Below are 24,476 nucleotides of genomic sequence, written 5' to 3' on the forward strand. Positions count from 1 at the left end.
TTATTGATTTTAGGCCATAACACAATATAAGCAAATTCAGCTAACATTAATCTTATTTGGAGACATAAGCAAGCATGACTGGAGGACCTGGCCGTAGTCCAATTCCTTACAGTAGAAGTAATTCATCTGCGAGCAACAGTGCCCGATTGAATTTCACTATTTATAATCATTACACGTTAATACAACCAGAGACTGAAGCATGAGGACTATGTAATTTTTTATGAAATGCAATTCAGAGGGCTGGTCAATAATATCCATCACTGGCAAGAGAACAAACCCACACTTCAAGACAGCAAGAGGGCTGTAGTGCATATCTGGAGAAGAACAGAGAGGGTTGGAAGGTCGTGCAGGATTAAGTGAATTAGTGCACCCACTATAATTACTTATTAAATAGGTGTGGTTGAGTCTCAGCTCATGACTGTAGAGACAAGATGCATTCCTTGCATAAAACAGATCTAAATGCTATTTCACAAATTGTGTGGTAAGTCTGTTCCTATAATTTTGGATCATGTTTAATCATATTTCAATAGGCTAAAGTAGGGCTTAACAATAAGAATGGTGCAATGGCCTGGGGCCAGTGTGATAGAGTTTCGGCCCAGTTGATGGAACTGTCACTGCAACGGGCCAGTGCTTTTGGATTTTTGATTATTGAACATTTGTTGCAAATTCTGCTGATTTAAATTTCTCACAATTGGTAAAGTTATCTAGTTGGCTAACAGAAACACCAGTTAGAATGGATCCAAAATGATAAAGATGCCATTGTTTGCCTACAAAGGTACGTTTATACGTTTGTCATTGAATTGCATTATAACTGTAATTTCCAGGTTTTATTATTTTCTTTGTGAAGAAAACTTAACATTAAATGAAAACTATAAGTATAATTTTCTGGAATGTCTATTTGCACTAGGTGTAAATAGCACCTGCCACACAACGTGGCTATTTGCACTCAAATAGTCTGGTGAAACACAGAAATTAAAGACAAACTGCTTCAATGGATTGTGTGTAAAGGTGGTGTGGATGTCAGGCGGACAGACCTTGGTTCGATTCCCCCTTTTGTCCCACTTTTCCCCATCCAGTTTCCTGTCTCCACTCTTTATATTTCATTTAATATTACTTATAATAATAAATACAAATAAATATAAAGGTTGATTGCCTCGCAGTGATTTGGTCACGGTGATGGTCAGAGAGTTGAGAGAAAGAGCTGATCTAGGTTAAATTAACCACGTTTTTCTATAGTAATATTGTAGTAATCATGTTTTTTGGTGGAAGCAATAATTGCAATTTAATGCAATTAATCATGGTGTTACTACAGTAATTTGTCTTTTATATATATATATATATATATATATATATATATATATATATATATATATATATATATATTAAGTGAGATTAAATCACTTACATAGGGCTTTTGAAGTTATACCACCCTATAAAGCATCCGGTGGTATACCACTGTTCCGATATTCTACAATAACACAAAACATACAGTATAACAATGTAACAGAACTATGTTAAGCTTGCTATCAATTATATCATTATGTCCCTACTTTGCTTTAATGAATATTGCTGCAACTATGTATTTTCTTCAGGGGCATAAATTGGAACTCATAGATCCATTTGTCTACATGCAGTCCTTGCTTAACAACCACAGGGGGATTCATTAGTTGTGCTTTATTTTTAACCCGCCGGGGAGGGCAGTGTCGAAGCGTCTCCAGCACCCCCGCACACTCCAAATTAGTCAGTTAGGCATGTCATTAAAGAGGTGGCAGCAAGGAGGATTAACACCAGGGGAAATAAAAGAGAAATTCTGACTTGTGCTCGCCCAGGATATTACCGATTTCCATCTATCAGCTGCTCCAGATTGGGGGATATTAGTAATTTAGATTCTGTCAACAGTCCCCTGGAGTACTCTGCCAAAATCCCTCCCTCATTGCGGCCGTGCTCACAATATTTTGGGAAGTATCCTGGCCACTCTTTTTCAAATAATAGAAGTGAATGAGGACTGGGCTGTAATTCATTGATAATCTTCCCCTACAGAGCTGTAAACCATTTCAACTGTATTGAATCAACTTGAGAACCGGATCAGTCTGATTTATGAATAAACAATTTAGACCAGTTTTGGCAACTGGATCAATTGATTCAGAGAAGACTATTAAAAAAACTAAACAAACAAAAAAACTGAGCACCATAGAAAAAGAAAAAAAAAACTGATTACAGGTAGGGTATGAAATTAACTTTTTTGGCCACCATGCCTAATTTTACCAACCACTTCGATATTTTACCTGTATACACATGCTTAAAATATAACATAAAATATAACATATAATGCCAGGCTATTATTATCATAATGATAATTTTTCAACATTCAAACGGAGGCTAGAGTAGACAAGCACTGAATAGAAACTTCATTCAAGAACTATTTCTGAGGTTGTACTGAATTATAACACATATGACAGTTCAAATGTGGGAGACATTCAAAAACGTTTAACGTGAAAAACGCTTAACATGGCTTAATGTACCAAGACAGTAATATTGGAAGACCAAATTCAGAATGCACCTCAATGATGATGCATACTATATACAGTATAGGCAAGCAGCTGAGCCCAGAAACTCAATGCAATGCACTAAGAGATTATATGCAGCATTCTTATAGACGACACAATTCTTGCAATTTGTTCTCAGATGACTGACAGAGAAGAAATAGTGAGAACTTGTAATATTCGCATGTTCCGCAAGACATGTTCGTGCTTTGTGCATGAGTGCCAATAAACCTCTGAACACAAAACGAATCACACACGCACGTCGGCGGCTTTTCTTTCATCTGTTCTTCAAATTATAATCAAGTGTGCTTCTTGAAATGCGCATATTTGTGTCAAAAGGCATTTATTGTCATTTTACACTCTGATTTGTCTTACAAGTCGCCTGCCACAATGGCGGGTAGATAAGCAAAATTACATTTGGTGGGTGGCGGGTGGTGGGTGCTAATTTCATACCTTGATTGGAAGCAAGTAGAAAAAAGTTCATTCACCACTTGGACATTGCTTCTTCTCTCATAAATTCTCATGAGCATACAAATAGCTAGAGCAAATATCAATATTTTCAATGAATAATGACTTTGAGATTTGGGTTTCTCAAACAAATGGCTTCAGAAGACTTGGAATAAAGCACACAAGTTGTTGGACCACTTTTATCACTTTGACAAGAGTTGAAAGAAAAGAGTGGCCAGGATATTCTTTAAAACTTTTGTGTTCTACGGAAGAAAGTTTGGAACAACATGAGGGTGAGAAAATTATGACAAAATTTTCATGTTTGGGTGAACTATCCCTTTAAGTCTGATTGTGTACAGTATTTGTGTATATAATGCATTTAGTCTGAAATAACACTGAGTGTGACCGAAGAAAACTGGTGCACTTGGACAGACACAGGCAGAGAGAAAGTCACAATGGCCTGATGTCTTTCAACTGGCTTTCATTAGCTTGAGAGGGAAGGCCAGTGAATGTGTTTTACCTGCAGGGCAGCTCTCAATAGTAAAACTCTGTGACATGATGTTTGTGCGTGTGTGCGTGCACATTCAGGGGGGACATTATGTTCTTCCTCTCTGTCATTACATAAATACACATCTGAATAAATGTAAATTAAATAAATCTGCATGTATCATGTCCTATGGAAGAGGTTTACTGAGAATACATTATTTAAATGTCTTTTGAGAGGTTCGTAATTCATCCAATTCATCTTTCTTTTTTTTTTAAGTGCTTTAGAAGTGTAGATATGATATCAAACTGTGCTGTGGCCATTTGTCGCAAAATAAACCCCTTCAGGACAATACAAGACCCCTTAGGTTTGTGTCAGGGTTCTGATTAACCTGTCTGAGGTGTGATAACAACCAGCCGACCATATTATAGGGATGTGCGAGACTAGTCGCCTAGTCAAATAAACAATTCTGATGCAGCTAGTCGACACTGGAATTACTAGTCGGTTAATATTTCCATCCATTAAGCTGATCAACATTTTTACACATTTAAGTTTGGCTTTATATTTTTACAGAGGCTGCGCTTAAATTACTGTCATATTAATGTTACATATTTTAAAAAGAGGATATCTGGAGTAGATACAAAGTTTCATTTCACCTCAGGCTGCGCGTGCTTCTTCCCTCTCTCACTCGCGACACACAGAAAAATGTCCTCTCGCTAGACAAGCAAACTTAGCAAAGTAGTAATGAAATCACTTTGTGGTGCAGGAATCGGATTTCCAAATGTTTGAAAGTCCCTATGGATGTTTTCACATTTGAGTCTTCTTTACATCTGTGCATTCTTGGATGTTATTTTTCCGCTGTGAAGGCTTTTTCAAGCGCAGGATAGCAGCCTCAGGTGACCATGTCCACGTTGTTAATTTTGCTCATCAAAAAATGTATGCTTTTGGGTAAGAAACCTAGAAAATTACTGTTTATTTTCAACGAGATGCCGACTGCTTAACGGGTTAAACTATCTTTTATTCTGTGTTCACGTCATGTTTAGAATACATTAGGTTTATTGTAGGCTACATCACAGGCCTATTTTTTCTATCCTATGGCTACTTTTTTTTTTTTTTTACATCGTAACCGTTATTGGTTAACGTTCTTTACCGAACAGCTATCATATTAGATCAATGGCTAATGCACGACTACACATTGTGAAATACGCGCAGCTTTTCAGTGCATTTTTTCTCTCTTGTAGATTTGGCTTAGTCTACCAGCTAATTATTTTCAGCAATGTCCTGACTGTTTTAATGTTAAGTAACTTTTACGTGGTGAATTCCGTTCACAACAGGCTGGGTTGCTCTATTGGTCCTGCACTATTCATTCAATTGTTTTCAATAAATATGGCTGATAAATATTCGCTAATGTTGATTCAGTGAATGCATGTCATGTTCTATATTTAATGTACAATGATCAGAATGCAATGTGAGCATGTAGCAGATAAATGCCTCTTTACAGTGGAATTTAGCTTTGGATTTGGAAGTATTTTAAATGGGTCGCATAAACAAAATTTTTTTTTTTCTGTTTTCTGAAGGTTGGTTTCTTTTTAGACTAGTCGACTTCAAAATTTCTGTTTAAACGTCAGTGAAATTAGTCATCCAGCACATCCCTACTATATTATCCTTTATCTAAGTCTAAAATATTCTTTTAATGACTGGATCAACATAAGTTACAACAAAGAAAATGTATTTTATGTTTGGTAAGTAAGATTTATGTAGAAACAGCTCTGTAAGGTAAAAATGCACAGTTTCACATTATACAGTATAGCATTAAAACCAGGCCAGGCCGAAGACAAGATTGGCATCCTTAAAAAGCAAATAAAATGACTGCAAATACTAATGACATTCAATAATCAACAAAACCTACCTTTGCACATGGTCCCATTCTCCACCGACTCGTACCCTGCCTTGCAAACACAGCGCCCGATAGGTACCAACCACTCCCCATCCCCATTGCAGTACAGTTTAATGGGTACATCCACTTCCTCTCCATTAGGTATACAAGTGCCCCGAGCCGACACCAGAGAGGTGCTCTCTGCCCCTGATAAGGTCTCCTGAAAGACGGCCCCATTCCGTATAATTCGGGGGCACTTACGATAGAAAACCTTCACAGCAATGAGTGACATGCAGCCTCCATAATCCTGAAAGGCCAAATAGAAGCCATTACGAGACACAGGCCCAAAGCTCCGTACTTCCGTGTTGATCTTCATTACGCGTCCACCCAGATCCACCTGGGAGAAGCTCTCATCAGCCGCAATGGTGTCCACCTTGATCCAGGGGTTCTCCATCCAGGCTGGATACACCTTGGTGGCTACTTCAGAGTCAGCCTCAAAATAGTAAAGGTTGAAGGTCTCTTTACAGGAACCAGGAACGTTAGGGATGCTGCTGCAGTCTCGCACAGAGAACTTCATCTCCACGTGGATGCGCTGGGCTCCTCGCCGCCGGATGTATTTGGTGCGCACCCAGTTGTTCTGGTTGGCGTCAAAAACATTGCACACTTGGTAGGTGCGGATGGTATTCATGTGCTCATCGTAGCCGCTCACCTCCTCCCACTGGAACCAAAGCACAGATCATGTGTAAATAAGCTATGTTTGTAGCTACAGATATAGTAAAAGCATGTTTTTCATGCTATTTGCATATTTATGAACGTGAATTTTGATTTTTAATCATTAAAGTCCCATTCGCTCTGTTCCAAAAACCTAGTGAGCTGCCTAAGTAGGCAGAATTAAGGCATCATGGACATGCTCCGGGCTCAAAGGCTGTTCTAAAAAGATAGGCAGCCTAATTTAAATTTAAAGACAGCATAAAGATCGTAAATGAAGCATGGAGCGCCTTAGAGGATAGGGAGGTAATTTATTTTCTGAAAAAAATAAAAAATAAAAAAAATAAAGTGTCCCATTGCACAAAATTTTTGGGTCCCCTCACAATAGTTTTGCATTCCCTTACAATTTTTTTGGGTTCCCTTGCAATAAATTAACCATGGTTTTACTACAGTATCCATAGCTGAACTATGGTATTTGTAGTAAAATCATAGTAGCCACAATATTTACCATGGTAATGATATTTCACATAGCTGAACTATGCTAATCATTGTGAAACCATAGTAATAATACAAGAAAAAACAAAACCATGATAATTACATGCATAATTTTGTTGTTACTAAGGTTTCACTACAAATACCATAGTTCAACTATGGTTAATCTAGTAAAACCATGGTTATCTCTCATGAAAATTTACCATGGTTTTAGTACAGTATCCACAGCTTAACCATGGAATCTGTGGTAAAACCATAGTAACATAAGAATAGTAAAACCATGTTTTCCACCACATAATCATGGTTACTACAATATATCAAGGCAAACCATAGTTACCTGTATTGTGCGGGAAGTTGGGAACACAGAAAAATTGTGAGGGAACATAAAACTTTGCGAGGGAATGCAAAAATAAATAAATGAAATAAATCAGAAAATAAATTCCCTCCCTGTCATCTCAGGGGCTCTGTAATTAAGTGGTAGAAATGTTGACTATAAAAATTCTTCTTTAAAAAGTATTTATAAAATAATCTAATTAAATCTAATTAACAATTTAAATTAATCTAATTTTAATTAAATTAAAAAAAAAATCAACTTTTTTTATTTAGATTATTATTATTTGAATCATTAGCTTAGCAATATGCCAACATGTCAAACTACAAGGAAACCAGCTGTGACCCGAGTGTCCCATACTTAGCACTTTTTGTGTGGCGTTTAAAGCTGCTGCCTGTGTAGATCTTTCCAAAGCAGTCACTTAAAAGGTTCAACCCCTGTTAGGATGTTGCCTTAGAAGGCAACTCCCTATTTAGGCAGCAGACAGCGAGGCAGCTCAATCGGTTTTGGAACAGACCCATTATGACAGCTAAGCCTAAAATATTCAGTAGTGAGACAAATGGCATCGACTGCATTAAAGATAATCTAATTGGGAAATCATTAAATTTCTATTTTCTACAAAGCACAACATGGGTCATGCTGAGTTTGTGCATTGTATTATTCAGTTTACACTAGGTCTGATCATCTAAATTATTTCAGTGAGCCTCACCCCCAATGATGGATATATCGTCCAGCCCAGCTCAGCCGTTGCCATCGTGGAGTCCATTAACACATCTGAAAGGGAATGCATGTCCAAAAGCTGTAAGTTTAAAATGCCCACTAACTTAATGCTGCAACTAAGAGCCTCTTATTTCACGTCAAGCATTTGTGAGGTCATTGTTCCTCAAGTCTCTTAACAGTAATTATGATGCATAATGGATAGCTTTTCTGAATGTTAAATGAAGGATGACTCACACTGTGCAATTTAGAATAACAGTTGCAGAGAGGTAATAGCTCTCTATTTTTGACTCGTATTGTTAATCAGATGTTACAAATAGCCATTACGATACTGGAGGTGTTATTCATCATAGATGATAGATCACATCATGTTCGAACATCTGTTTCAATTCACTTCTAGTTCGTATTTGCCCAGGATGACAGAGGGTGCTTTTCTGTTTGTTACAAAAAGTAGGACAAAATAGTTCGGAAATGCACTTCTGGTCTGACATTTTCAATTATTTAGCCAGGCACAACTGGTTGCTGCACATTGCGAGAATCAGTTAAAATGGAACTTTAGTCTACCATGAGTCTTCAGAGGGTGTTTTAGTGCAAAGGATTTGTGGTACGGCTTTGAAACTGTCCCAAGGAAACAAAGTAACAAATACAAATTTTGGCAGTAAATCGTGTGGTAATGTGCAATGTCAGCACTTCTTGCATCACAAAATGGAATGGCGAAAATAATTATTGTTTTCATGCAGGTTTCACAAACATTGGACAGACAGGCAGATAGCCCCGCCCCAAACTCACGCCATTGGTTGAGCCAATGTTGCTATGCCAGGCTGGCTGGTATGCTAAAACAAACAGTCAGAACAATGTTTTGATAGCGCTACTTAGCCTTGATAGCACTACTGAGCCTTAGTGTTTACACTTTTCTGAGAAATCAACCTTCAAATGAGAAATTTTTTTTTTTTTTTTACAAATATTTAGAGTACAACCATCTGTCTAGGGCTGTAGTATGGTGTATGAAAATTTAATTTTATGGTGATAAGAGAAGTGACTGAGCATTTTCTTTGTCTTCTTGAGGGATGATTATCACACATGGGGGTCCTGCCAGGGCATATGGGCCTCAGTCAAGGCAACGTAAACACATCCAGTGTGGCAAATAGACTCTCTGTGGCATTTTTGAATTGAGATTTGGTGAGCAGCAAGAGGACTTCCTGAGATCAAAGCCAGAAGCCCCGTGACACACAATCCTGGGATCCCTGTAAACACTGGCTCGATACAGCCTCAGCCATTAAGTGTCTCATTTATATTTCAGCAGCTTCTGCAGCTCAGGAGCAACCGAAGATATTTCTCTCAAGAACAGCCATTGCTGCGTGTTCAAAGCTCTGAATGTGAGAATATGATGCCGCTCTACCAGTGTGTTATTATTGTAAACATAAACTAAAACTGAACATTTTAGTAAACTGAAACAAAAATAAACATTGAAAAAAGCTGAAATGTTACTAAAATACATTTTCATGACATCCTTTCCACCCCAAAACTAGCAAAAATAAAATAAAAATGACCACAAATTAATTTTGTTTTATACAGAGTATGTTATACATTTAGAAACCCCACCTTCATTGCAGCATGTGAAATAACACTAGACAGGAAACATGAAAATGCCACTTGATAGCGATAACACTAGATGGCTTTGAGAATTTGAACACATTAAATAAAAATAATGGAAATTTACTAGGTGTAAAAAGTACCTGTTACACAGTGCGGCTATTTGCACTCCAATAGTCTGGTGGAAACTAAGAAACTGAAGACAAACTTTGCCTCTAGTGTCTCTGCAGTGGCGTGGGTGTAACGATGGTGTGGATGTGCTTTTTTCGTGCGGACGAACTGACTTTTCTCCCACTTATTACTCACTTAATATTTCCTTTAATACTACTTATAATTATAAATACAAATGTATATAAAGTTTGATTTCCTCCACAGTGATTTGGTCACAGTCAAAGGTTTATGGCAACATTGGTTTTCCTGAAGTAATATTGTAGTTACCATGTTTTTTGGTGGAAGCCACAGTTGCAACAAAAATATCTAATATTCTGTTTATATAGTAACCATGTTTAATTTTGCAAAATATTATTATTTTACTACAGAATACCAGGGCCAGTTCTAGACATTAAGAGCACTCCAACACATCAAACAATATGCAATTTCTTATTATCTGCTTTTGTAATAAACACAATAAATGTTTTTATTACCATTCATTGTGGTTTCAGAACAGACCACTCAAAACCCCTTAACTGTTTACCACTAACATGAACCAAGCCAATTAAAAGGAATGTATCGTGTGTTTTTTCTCCTAGAAACATTTAGTTTCAATTTAATGTTTCTGAGTCAAAAGCACCTAGAAACTCACAGACTTGCATGAAAACTCATTTTTTTTCTTTTTTTTTTTTTTTTTTTGCATGCATTACATGATGGATTGAGGCTCTTGAGCATGGCTGCACACACAGAGGGAACATTACCTTGTCCCTGAAAACAAGTCCAAGACCATGCCCTAGAGTTTGAGCAGAGATCTTCTACACTGAGATAACAATCTCCGCATTTTTACTAGTGGTGCAACGATCAGGAAATTTGAGGCCGATAACGATCTTCGATTTTTTTAACACTAAGATCGGGCGATACCGATTTTTTGTTAAAGTGTCCTTTGCCACACTTTTGCAAATTATATATAAACACACAATAAAATTACGGTAACACTTTACAAAAAGCTTCCATTTGTTAACATTATTTAACATTACTGTAGTTAACATTAACTAATGAACTTAATGTTAGTTACAACATATACTATTACATTTTTAAAATCAAAAGTTGTATTAGTTAACATTAGCTAATGCACTATGAACTAACAATGAACAACTGTAATTTTATTAACTAACATTATAATTAATAAATGCTGTAAAAATATACTGTTCATTGTTTGTTCATGATACCTAATGCATTAACTAATGTTAAAGAAATGAAACCTTTTTAGTGTTACCAAAATTACATTAAACTTAGATTAATTGTGAATTGCTAACATTTATTTGTATTGAAAACAGTTATTAATAGTTCTGTTGTCAATATCAAAAGGTCATTGTGACATACTGCCAACCAAAAACCATGAGAGCGTCACACACAGCAGAGATACGTTCAAAAATAAGAAAAAATATATCCATTATAAAACTGTTCCAGTGAGAAATCATTAATATCTATGATTTGTTTACTGTCTTTGGCGTCTTGTTGTAATCACTAATTACTAAGCAAATGCACGAAGACGCGGTGCCATTATGGTTAAAATGTAATTGCTGTGATTAGTGGTAATGTGACCAACATTAATCTGATTTAAATTGGGATCCTCACAGAATAGCGCTGAGATGAGTGACAGGGATATTGAGAGCACCTGGACAGCGCGCATGTTTGACACCGAGAGCACTCCTGTGAAACGGAGTGAAGCTGAAAGTGCTCATAATAGCCTCTGCCTTAAAATAACAGCATTAACCTTGGCAGCCTTAAAATATTAAAACTAAAATAAAACTAAATATACTGAAAAACTAACATTAAATTCAAACTAGAATTACTAATAAAAATAAATAGAAAATAATAAGAATGATACACGATAATAAGAAGTTTCTCTTCTGTGCTTGTCTACTGTTTAGCCTCCATTTGAATGTTGAAAAATTATCATTATGATAATAATAGCCAGGTATTATATGTTATATTTTAAGTATACTATATATATATATACACACACACATACACACACACACACACACACACATATACATACAGTACTGTGCAAAAGTTTTAGGCACTGGTGAAAAATGTTGCATAGTAAGGATGTCCTCAAAAATAATGTCATAAATAGTTTTCATTTATCACTTAATGTCATGCAAAGTTCAGTAAACATAAAAAAAAAGCTAAATCAATATTTGATGTGACCACCTTTGCCTTCAAAACTGCACCAATTATCCTAGGAACACCTGGACACAGTTTTTCTTATTTGTTGGCAGATAGGATGTTCCAAGCTTCTTGGAGAATTTGCCACAGTTCTTCTAACTCTTTAGGCTGTCTCAATTGCTTCCATCTCTTCATTTAATCCCAGAATGACTCGATGTTCAGTAGGAGGTCTGTGGGGTCCATGCTATCTGTTGTAGGGCTCCCTGTTCTTCTATTCTAATCTATTCTATTTACAAAAGTAATGTTTGGGAGTCTAAAATGTATATTTCCTATTGACACACTAAAGCTGAAGATATACATAACTATCTTAAGATAAATGTTTTTGTGAAACATCTTATGTGCCTACGGGTGTGTTCACACTTGGCAGGTTTGGTTCGATTAAAACAAACTCTGGTGCGATTGCTCTGTTTGTGCGGTTCATTTGAACAAATGTGAATGCTGTCACCCGAACCTTGGTGCGCACCAAACAAGCGCCTGAAAACCAACCGCCTGAAAAGTGGGTCTCGGTCCGCTTCCAAACGAACTCTGGTGCGGTTCGATTGATATATGAATGCAACATGGACCAAAGACGTTTAACGGACCAAAAACAGGAAGTAATTTGCCTAATACTGACCTCAAGCATACCTGGTTCTTCTCATCATAGGAGCTATGTTGCTCATTACAGTTCGGTACAGGCGTCGGAACCGCCGTCCTTGCAGCATGTCTTCGTTTGTGTGTGCAACAGAGGAATTCCTGGTGCTGTTTTGACACCTTTACACATTTTATTAGCTCTTCGTTTGTTCTCAGCTGGTAAAAATACCATATATATATATATATATAAATAACGAGCGCATTTCGACCAGCAGCCAGCATTGTTTTGGATGTTCGGCAAGTTCTGTCAAAAATTATACGTCATAAAAGCTGTCCAATCAGGTTGTGACTTTTTCCTGATGCCTTTGGTTTTGTATCGTTAGGTTCGGTGTTAAAAATGCCAGTGTGAACGCTAAGCGAACCAGGACTAAATGTATCATTTTCTTTTTTGGTCCGGACCAAGAGAACCGAACTACAAGTGTGAACACACCCTAAAACTTTTACACAGTACTGTATATATAACTAAATAAAAAATGTAAAACTATAATACCACTGAGCTGTGCAGAGAATGAATCCTCTTTCCCCTTATAAGCTCATGGGAGAAACAAAAAGCACAAAACACAATTATTAAAACTGCCGCTTGTTTTAAATAAAAATATTCATTCAACATTATAATGAGAAACATTATATTTACAACAATCTGTGTTTTAAAAGGGAAAGTTGTAGCATTTCTCAGTACTTGGTGCATTGTTTAATCAAACCCCCACTCCATCTGTCCAGGCATTCATGCAATTTCTCTCTGCCGCTCTCTATATTTCAATGAAAAGTAGGGCAACAGGAGCCCAAGTCCAGCACATATAATCTTTGCAGGCTGCACTACACACTGTATGCCACACTGGATTAATCCCATGGGAAACATGGCGAGTCTCCACTAGATTTTAGGTCAGCGTGCCAAGGCCCAACTTTCAGTCCCACACTTTTTATTTATTTCTTTCATCTTCCTGTTTGCACTGCACATGCTGAGCAGAACTGATACAGTGAACACAAACTCATGCACTGCACATCCTGAACATGCCAACTTCCTTGAACTCTCTCATCATAACCATCCTGTACTAAGGATCTTACCTGATCCATCCAAAAAGGGTTAAATCATCAAGGTACTTTTCCCTCAAAATTAGACAGGTTTGCTTGGTGTTCTTTTAGGACATTCAAAAGGAGTGTATAATCCTTAAAATACACAAATAGCACTGCATAACAGCAAGCTGGGGAGGATTAAGTCATGTTTAATTTTTCTGTGCAATGTAGTGACATGATAAACATAGAATCCTTCCTCTCAAATTTACCAAGGCTGAGCCAAAATATCCAGTGTGAATATTTAAACTGCGCAAATGGTAAGCACTATCGGTAACAAATCTGAGCAGGCTCTGTAAACATTACTTTGCCTGATAGAGGCTGAGAGGCAGAATACTTCAGATGGAAGTCTAATTTCCAAAGCAGATCTGTGAGTGTTGGTGGTGCTCTTGTGAACCTTTGAGATACAATTACTTTTTATTGCAGGATTTTAAAACCATGCGATCTATGAAACTATAAAAAATACCTGATTGAGTCTAGAGCAGTTGCAACCTGTTATGACAGGGTCATAAATAACAATTCTAAATGCATAATAAAATGCAACTAACTATATATTCATGCATCGTTGGATAGCAAAATGAAGTCTTATCAACTTATAAAAGAGGAAAAAACGCTTCCTGTATCTTTTGCTGTTGATGAAAATTCTACTTAGTATATGATAAAACATATACTTATATAATAACCGTATACTTAGTATACTTAGTCATTTAGTATATAAGCTAGTAAAATTAAGCAGATGCCAGCACAGACAGGTTGCGTGACATGCCTTCATCCTTGAAAACCGTGAACAAATCTATGCAAGCTATAAGAAAATAGGACTTAGACTACATTAAAGATGTGTTCACTTGCAACAAAGATAAACATGGTTTGTGCCAACCAACATTTCAATATTTGATTCTAAGAACATTTGGGTGACACTTTAGAATAATGTTTTACTTGTTAACATTAGAAAATGCTTTAGGCATCATTAACAATATAATTTCACAGCATTTTTTAATCTTGGTTAATGTTAATTCATACATATATAATTGCTCATTGTTAGTTCATGTTAGTTCATAACGCATAAAATAATGTTAACATATAGGCCTACACCTTTAAATGTAAAAAATTGTTTTATTAGTATACACTGAAATTAATATTAGCCAAGATTATTAAGTGCTGTAAAGGGATTGTTCATTTTTAGTTCATGTTAACTATTGTAGTTAAGTAATGTTAACCAATACAACCAGGGTTTGAAATTAACACCCGGCAACCCACCAAATGCGGGTAAATATCGGCCATGGCGGGTAACTCTGTCACTCTTACTAGCCACTTTGGCAGGGTGACGTTTTTTCAGGGTTTCTCCTGCACTGAAAATTCTGGGAATGCCGGACAACTCTGAGCTGCTGCCGAAGGAAATGTAATTGTATTAAACTGCGTTGAGCACTTTATACGCATTAAATATGCGTCTCATAACTTACACGCGAATCTGTGCGGGGCAAACGAAGCGTGCTTTCGTGTGAACCGCCGCAGTCCACACCAGTGCACTCCAGAGATAAGATCGCCAGAGCTCTGCAACAAAGAAGAGCGAAATTGCGTGATTCAGTTGCGCTTCACTCGATATTGCAGCGGCCGGTGGAAAACACAAAACTTATGTGGCCCATTCTACAGAGAACATTCTAGCATGAAGCGCTATTTGAAGGAAGTCAAACATCTCAAACTGCTAGACAGCACATACATTATTAACAAAACTAACGTGGTAAAAGAGAATAAATACATCATCAATTTTTTATAATACACTTCATCATCCTTACTAAAATATATATATATTTTTAATGCAGTAATTAACTGGTAACTTGAATATATTCATATTAAATCTATTAGGGCGAATCTATTAAGACTCATTTTATTACAACTGTGAAAGCTGTAGTTAAAAGGTTTCTAAATATGTTTATCCTATTAGATTTTTTATAACAAATACTATAGTTTTGTTTAGTTTTTTTTTTAGAAAAGACAATCAACCACAGTAATGTGAAGCCACCCATCGTCTTACATAATAGCCTTGTCATACAAATGCCACTGTTAAACAATGGTGGAACAATGGTAAACTTAGGTATTTACAATTTGAAGGGGTTGATACTGCCACGAATTATGGACAAGTTATTGACAAATATTCCTGCTGTTCTATCCTGCTCCTGTCCTAACTGGCGTTTGGCTTTGGATATTTTATAGATTACTTAAAACACATGGCCTGTGTCCTGCTGAACTCATATCATTGTTATTTAAATAAAATGTCCAAACAAATGCAAGCAGTTACAGTCTCCAGTTACCTTTATTACTTTTTGCGAGGTAGGGGATTTTGGCTAGTGAAAATGCTGAGTGGCTAGTGACCTTGGAAAACTACTAGCCACAGTGACCGGTGAGCCAAAAAGTTCATTTCAAACCCTGAATACAACTTTACTGTAAAGTGCATCTTGGTCCTAAAGCAAAACCAGTTTACAATCACTGGTTGAGAATCTATAAAAACTCACTGGTTGGTTTTGTGTGTTTTATCAAAATGGAAAAAGCTCAAAGACTGCCCTTGAAACATGTTAAAAAGAAATTTAAGTTAATTCATCAAATTAATGAATTAAAGGAATAGTTCACCCAAAAATGAAAATTTGCTGATAATTTACTCACCCTCAGGCCATCCAAGATATATCTGAGTTTCTTTCTTTATCAAAACAGAATTTTTATAAGTATTGTTTTGTTTCTAAAAATAATCAATCGTTTGGGTTCAGAAGAACTTTATTTGTCGACTGGAGTCGTGTGGATTATTTTGATGCACCCTAAATATGCATTTTGGACCATCAAAAAATGGAGTACATTCACTTGCATTGTTTAGAGGAGGAGGCCTGAAATGAAATCCTAAAAGTCTTAAATACTGTTTTGATGAAGAAAGAAACTCGGATACATCTTGGATGGCCTCTGGGTGAGCAAATTATCAGCATTTTTTGGGTGAACTATTCCTTTAATATGCACCAGAAAACCTCTCACAAACTATAAAGATCTATATAGTTGGAATCAAATTCAATTATATCAAATATTGATAACACTCACAATGCTGATTTATATATTCTGCTTATATTACTGACATATATTCCAAACTGTAAACATAATTATCCAACCAGAACTGCATGTCCATAGTACACAGTGGATACAAACTGTGCTAATTGTAATAGATATTCTAGGCTGATCAATAGCTTCCATGTCCTCAAATAAACAGCTAGGACACAATGTGAATGTGTGAACTAGTGTGGGAGATACACTGAATTCCAGATCCAGAAAGGGGATAGAGTGCACTGATCCACTGTGCTCCAGATCTGTCAGTCAACCTGTGGGTGGGATACTAAAACATTCACTAGACCACAAGGACCACTGCAGTGTGTGTGTGTGTGTGTGTGTGTGTGTGTGTGTGTGTGTGTAAATTCACAATCCATCTTCAAAGAACAAGAGCACCAGCTTACAAATGATGCAAAGTCTGACAGTGATGTCTTATGTATGGAAGGAAACTTTTGTGATTATACAAAATAATGTGCACTGGGGATATTGTAAGAACCATGACAGAAGAAAATGTTACTTAAATGCTGCAACACAGGTTAATATATCAGTGACACAAAATAACAGATAGGTGCATGAACATCTTTATGTTTAGTGCCATTTTCTTTAAACAGAATGGAAAAATAGTGTACTAATGTACACATTTTTATGTTTTTAATTTTAACACACTCACAGTGACAAATACTTTGGAAGGTATTTACACATGGTCACATCATTCCATTTTACTGATTAGATCAGACTGCCATCCAATCATGAAAAGACCAAATGTAATGCCAAAACTCATTTGAGACAGTTAGCAATCATATTCATATCACTTCAGGAGGTATTTTAACATGCATACAAGAAACGACTTGGCCAAGTGTAGATGTATCTGGTTGTTCAGGCCACATTCATAAATTTGAGTCCTCCCTAATGGAACTATGTCAGCATGAGGAAACCACTATCATCAAAACAATTTGAGCTATTTTAGCCGCATTCTGTCTTTAGTTTTTCCGAGACACATGAAGTGCAGCAAAATTTTGCTGGTCGGCATTACCATTATCAGGGAAGTGAAATATATTACATTTGCATACAGTCCAGGAATTATGTAGTATTATAAATTGTGAAAATATACACTTGTGGCCAAAAGTTTGGAATAATGTATAGATTTTGCACTTATGGGAATAAATTGGTACTTTTATTCACCAAAGTGGCATTCAACTGATAACAATGTATAGTCAGGACATTAATAAACTGAAAAATTACTATTACAATAAAAAAATAAAAAAAATAAAAAATAAATAAATAAATAAATGTTTAGAACTTCTTAAACTACTTCAAAGAGTTCTCATCAAACAATTCTCCATGTGCAGCAATGTCAGCTTTGCAGATCCTTGGCATTCTAGCTGTCAGTTTGTCCAGATACTCCGGTGACATTTCACCCCACGCTTCCAGTAGCACTTGCCATAGACGTGGCTGTCTTGTCGGGCACTTCTCACGCACCTTACAGTCTAGCTGATCCCACAAAAGCTCAATGGGGTTAAGATCCATGAAATGGATCTGATAATGAAAGTTTGGAAGAACAAGCTAATCGACCCGAACCACCTTCGCAAGCACGACTTGAGTAGGACGTGGTAAGTTTTAATTTAGTAGCTTTCTTACAAGTACACAGTTGATTATTGTGAACCTAACAAAGCTTCAAGTAAAAGACATGTAGTGCATCTAAGTTGGTGTAGGGCTATACTGGTTGTTTAGATCAGTGTTACTATCAGAAATAATTAATAATTATTTCTTTAGTTACTAATTAATATGTAAATTAATTCAATCTAACTCATTAAAACCTCATATGGGGCTCCAGTAAATGTAGTGTGCTACGTTTAGGAGCGGGTTTGGTAATTAGCAATAATTAATAATTATCAAAGACAATTATTAATTATTAAAATCAATAGAACATTGATGAGAATCAATGTTAGCTTTTTCTAATCCTTTAAATCAACAATTATCAAAGATAATCGTTAATTGTTAACATCGATGAACATTAATTAAAATTAACACTAGCTTATTGATCATTCAAATTCAACAATCATCAAAGATAATTATCAATTATCAAAAATCAATAGAATATTAATAAGGATTAACACTGACAGGGCACCACCCTGGAATCAGGGACTAATAACCAGATAGTAAAACAGTCTCAATATTAGATTGTTTTCTTAGGAAAATCGACATCCGAAGAATATCGATTTTGTGGAAAAAAAAAACAATGAATGAAGGTTTGAATCCGAGCACTGACATCCCATCAGCATGACACAGGCGTATGCAAAACAAACCAAAACACTTCTCTTTGTAATATAACAAAGTTTATTTATGCAGTAATATCAATTAATAATTAATACAATGCAGTCAATAAACTTCCGACTTACAACTACAAACTAAACAGTGATATGTTTAGATATGGAAACTAAAATAATCCTATAACACATAAGGTGTGTGTGTGAGAGTGTGTGTGTGTGTAAGGAGGGACTCACACAAAATGGCGGATGTGACTCTCGTGGAGAGTATGTCACGCGAGACTTCCGGCCAGGGAATATGGCCGCGAATGTGGGCGGAGAGAAACCAGTCAATGGTAGCTTAGTGACAAAGCTGAGCTTTATCACGAAGCTATCTACTAGCCAAAAATGTGTGCCAGAATGTTTGTGAGGGGTCGTGTGTGTGTGTGTGTGTGTGTGTGTGTGGTTAGTACGTAGAGAGAGAGTGAATTAAGTGACGGCCCCAAAGCCGATTTCGCGATCGTGGGAGAGAAAGCAGCTGTTAGTTGATCACTCAGAGACGCGGTGGACGGCTCGTAAACCGTCCCATGTTCTTTGATTCTTTAATGGATAAACTCAGTTTGCTGGTCTCACCCGCGATGGCGGAAATGCACAACAGTCCAATGTGGTTGGACCACAATACAGCAAATCAAATTTGTGATAATTAATACCCTGAGTATTAATAATGAGTGGACATGGCGGTCCGTAAACTGTACAAGCAATAACCTTGATACACAAGAATAACACACTATAATATTCTATCTCTGCCCAGACATAAACCACTTACTTGAAATCGCATGAGGATGCAGAATGTGTGTTCATCCGTCGTTTGACTCCGACTCGTTTCCTCGAGGCTCGGGTGATGACGGGAGGACGTTTCCTCGCTCTGTCGGCAGGCGGTACTGCTGCTGATTCTCGGCGGGCTAGCAGAGAAATCAACGACGTTGACTTGATTGAAGAGGGAAGAGAAATCTTTTCTCTTCACTTCTGCAGGCAAACGGATGAAGATGCAGATTGCTCGGCGGTCTCCTTCGGATCCGTTAGAGTGTTCGGTGGAACACAGAGTAATCTCAACTCGTCCAGCGAGATGGAGATTGTATGGCCACAGTTTCAAGTTGGACGTTACTTCCTTGTGCCACGAGGCTGCACCTGAGAACAGCGATGAGCTGCGTCTACACAAGGCGAGCAAAGTTGCTGGAAGCAAATCCCGGAAGCATTTCAGAGGTTTTTCTACTCCTGATGATGTCATGGTTGAGGGACGTTCTGTTGTGTGCCTCATCCAATAGGAGTTGAGAGTTCGATCCTTTAGTGAGCAAGGCTTCATGGGATTTGAAGTCTGTTTTGGACTCTCTTTGTTTAATTTTGGCACGGTTTTTATCAGTAAGATTTATGACTTATGTGGGGGCCTGAGTTAGGTTTTACGACTGTGTTAGGCCTGCCTTTGTCTTCTATTTGAATACATGAGGCCCAACACTGGAATGGACGTAGCCAAACTTTTGTCGCCAGAGCTATGAACGGAGAACAGAGGCTTACTCCCGTTTGGACATTACCGTGTGTATTAGAGTGTTAGTGAGCAAGTTATCCGTGGACTACCGATAGTGGCCGTAACATTACAGCTTGTAATTATATAATTATAGAAGACTCTTGAGATCGACCATTTTGTTACACAGTTTTAAGTAAAAGCCAGCCGACAGCTGAATAGTAAACCCTTACCAAAACAGTAACATTACATAGCAAGTTACCCGAGCACTACCGTGGATTGCAGACGTAAAATGACCATTTGTAAAAATAAATCCATCTTCACACTTGATCACTATTCATGATTATAAGAACGACAAACAATCTGCATAATTCTACACAATTGTAGGTAAAAGTGAGCCCGCAGCTGATTAGCAAAACTATCTCAACACAATAACATTAGCTATCAAGTTAGCAGAGGCCTACAGCTGTGTACTGGGTATACACCGTAGCTACAACACAAAACTCTGCATTTGAACTCTCGATAGCAGATAAATCCACAAATAATCAAGCATACTTACAGGTTGTGATCCTAAAGTGTCAGATTGTCCCAACAAAGTGGGAATTGCACCATCTTTCAGGAGTAACCGTGAAAGTAACATTATGCAAATGTGTTACATAGTGACGTAGATACTTTACGGAAGAAATGGCTGGACTACAATCCAGCCATTTCTTGTAGTTCTTGAGCAGTGTTGTCTGTGGCAGAGAATAACTCCCTTTTTTTGCGTGGACTTTGTGCTTTGTAAGTTTGCAGACCTTTTACATGCACAAAGAGCTATGTTACACACTAAAGAAAGGTAAAATCCCAAAAAGCATAATAGGGCATCTTTTAGTGTTTTGCTACACCCGCTTTCCGGCACTCTCTCGTGTTAGAGATGTGATAACTTTTATTGTGCAAGATAGCTCTCAGTTTTGTTCATGGTTGAGAATTCTTGGGTAAATATTACATTTTACACAAAATTCTATAAATTGCATGAAATAAGTGTTCAGAAGAGCTGTATGTTAAAACAGAGTTTGTTACGGATCATTTTTGAAGGATGCATATGGATTGCATGTGGGGAGTTTGACACATGTTTTGGCACACGTCAGAACTGGGTATGTAAATTTAGTATTAATCATATCTTATTTAATGATTTATAGCCTAGAGTATTTTCCAATTAAGTTAACATGTGTAATGAGAATTCTATTGTTTTAAACTGTTATACATGTCCTTAAAGCCTGATTAAATTCTTTGAGTGATTTAAGCATGTGTTAAATGCATAGGATGCTGTGAATTATATAAGCATGTATTAAGATGATGTATGCTGTAGCATGTGGGTAGGCTAATGCCCTGTTTGTGTTTTCTTTTGACATAAGCCTCTACTGTATTTCATTTCCATATTTCACTATTGTATATAATTTTTGTATATCATGATACCAATAGTTTAGTGGTTCTGCCTTTGTTGCTACCTTGTATCAAATCAATGATAATTAATTACACTAAGAAACACATTTAAATAATAACTTCACTTTGTATGTCTTTACATTACTCACCATTATGCCATCTCAGATCTGTATGACTTTTTCTTCTTCAGAACACAAAGATTTTAAGAAGAATATTTCAGCTCTGTAGGTCCTCAAAATGCAAGTGAACGGTCACCAGAACAAGTGAAGGTAGCACAAATTTTGTCCATGTGATTCCAGTGTTTAAATCCATATCTTCAGAAGTGATAAGTGTGGGTGAGAAACATAAAAATATTTAAGTCCTTTTTTTATTTTTTATTTTTTTTATTTTATTTTTTTTTTACAATCAATCTCCACTTTCACTTTCACATTCTTCTCTTGTTTTTGGCAATTCACATTCTGCATGCTTATTGCCACCTACTGGGCAGGGACGATAATTTATAGTAAAAAGGACTTAAGTATTGATCTGTTTCTCACCAACTCCTATCATATCACTTCTGAAGACATGGATTTAACTACTGGAGTCTTATGGATTACTTTTATACTGCCATTTTAGGCTTTTTGGAGCTTCAAAATGTTGACATTTTATTCATCTAAAAATGTCATTAACATCTGGGATGGCATGCGGGCAAGTAAATGATGAGAGAATTATTTTATTTTTGGTGAACTATGTCTTTAACTCGTATTAAATTTCATAGCTTACATTAACTGAATTTTGAATAGACTCTTGTTAGGCTCACATTAAAGTAGTAAGATTTTGTAATTTTTTTATGTTCTTAACTCAAATTAATTAAATTCTAAATGAAATTTGTCCCTTTTTAGCAGAATCAGCCTCCGCTTTAGCGTTAACAAAAATGTCATATTCCTTGCTGTATTGTGGTTTAAGGTGAGTAATCAAAAAAGTTGTTAAAAGTTTCAACAGTAGTTCTATCTCATGAAATTCTAGCAGTGCAAAGCTTACAAATACAGGTGCATCTCAGTAAATTAGAATGTCATGGAAAAGTTCATTTATTTCAGTAATTCAACTCAAATTGTGAAACTCATGTATTAAATAAATTCAATGCACACAGATTGAAGTAGTTTAAGTCTTTGGTTCTTTTAATTGTGATAATTTTGGCTCACATTTAACAAAAACCCACCAATTCACTATCTCAAAAAATTAGAATATGGTGACATGCCAATCAGCTAATCAACTCAAAACACCTGCAAAGCTTTCCTGAGCCTTCAAAATGGTCTCTCAGTTTGGTTCACTAGGCTACACAATCATGGGGAAGAATGCTGATCTGACAGTTGTCCAGAAGACAAACATTGACACCCTTCACATGGAGGGTAAGCCTCAAACATTCATTGCCAAAGAAGCTGGCTGTTCACAGAGTGCTGTATCCAAGCATGTTAACAGAAAGTTGAGTGGAAGGAAAAAGTGTGGAAGAAAAAGATGCACAACCAACCAAGAGAACCGCAGCCTTATGATTGTCAAGCAAAATCGATTCAAGAATTTGGGTGAACTTCACAAGGAATGGACTGAGGCTGGGGTCAAGGCATCAAGAGCCACCACACACAGACATGTCAAGGAATTTGGCTACAGTTGTCGTATTCCTCTTGTTAAGCCACTCCTGAACCACAGACAACGTCAGAGGCATCTTACCTGGGCCAAGGAGAAGAAGAACTGGACTGTTGCCCAGTGTTCCAAAGTCCTCTTTTCATATGAGAGCAAGTTTTGTATTTCATTTGGAAACCAAGGTCCTAGAGTCTGGAGGAAGGGTGGAGAAGCTCATAGCCCAAGTTGCTTGAAGTCCAGTGTTAAGTTTCCACAGTCTGTGATGATCTGGGGTGCAATGTCATCTGCTGGTGTTGGTCCATTGCGTTTTTTGAAAACCAAAGTCACTGCACCCGTTTACCAAGACATTTTGGAGCACTTCATGCTTCCTTCTGCTGACCAGCTTTTTAAAGATGCTGATTTCATTTTCCAGCAGGATTTGGCGCCTGCCCACACTGCCAAAAGCACCAAAAGTTGGTTAAATGACCATGGTGTTGGTGTGCTTGACTGGCCAGCAAACTCACCAGACCTGAACCCCATAGAGAATCTATGGGGTATTGTCAAGAGGAAAATGAGAAACAAGAGACCAAAAAATGCAGATGAGCTGAAGGCCACTGTCAAAGAAACCTGGGCTTCCATACCACCTCAGCAGTGCCACAAACTGATCACCTCCATGCCACGCCGAATTGAGGCAGTAATTAAAGCAAAAGGAGCCCCTACCGAGTATTGAGTACATATACAGTAAATGAACATACTTTCCAGAAGGCCAACAATTCACTAAATTTTTTTTTTTTTATTGGTCTTATGATGTATTCTAATTTTTTGAGATAGTGAATTGGTGGGTTTTTGTTAAATGTGAGCCAAAATCATCACAATTAAAAAAACCAAAGACTTAAACTACTTCAGTCTGTGTGCATTGAATTTATTTAATACACGAGTTTCACAATTTGAGTTGAATTACTGAAATAAATGAACTTCTCCATGACATTCTAATTTATTGAGATGCACCTGTAGCTATTCTGTAGTCATTGTCCTCCAATTTAAAGTAGGCTAATTAGGCTAATAAAGGAAAAAAATTATTTCACACATAGCACAAAGTTCTGTTGTAGGTTAATTGTTTGACAATTTAAAAAAAAAAAAAGTTTTGCCTTTTGATTGACAGAAAGAATCTGCACTAATCATCGGCTGTTTATCGATGTCCAAAGTAGATAATTGCTTTTATCAGCCCCTACTGAAACTGATGTTTGGCTGATATACTGGTGCATCTCTAGTAAAAATATTAGATTATCACATTTACAGTGTATCCATTTTGCGGACACACTGTAAGAACAAATC

At 36.8% G+C, this 24,476-nt stretch overlaps 1 protein-coding gene across 2 annotated transcripts in view; it reads right to left on the bottom strand.

Moving 5' to 3' along the window:
- LOC127419469 (ephrin type-B receptor 2-like) overlaps positions 1–24,476 on the bottom strand; it is a 110,526-nt gene that overhangs the window by 56,268 nt on the left and 29,782 nt on the right. Inside the window, exons 2-3 of one of the 2 annotated variants that reach the window (XM_051660878.1) lie at positions 7,591–7,655; positions 5,384–6,068 (exon numbers count right to left, since the gene is read on the bottom strand). In XM_051660878.1, coding sequence (XP_051516838.1) covers positions 5,384–6,068; positions 7,591–7,655 — 750 coding nt within the window. Of the gene's footprint in view, positions 1–5,383; positions 6,069–7,590; positions 7,672–24,476 lie in introns of those variants that run through there. The other variant, XM_051660879.1, reaches the window with a different exon arrangement.

This window comes from Myxocyprinus asiaticus, chromosome 28 (assembly GCF_019703515.2).
Source record: "Myxocyprinus asiaticus isolate MX2 ecotype Aquarium Trade chromosome 28, UBuf_Myxa_2, whole genome shotgun sequence".
Classification (NCBI taxonomy): domain Eukaryota; kingdom Metazoa; phylum Chordata; class Actinopteri; order Cypriniformes; family Catostomidae; genus Myxocyprinus; species Myxocyprinus asiaticus.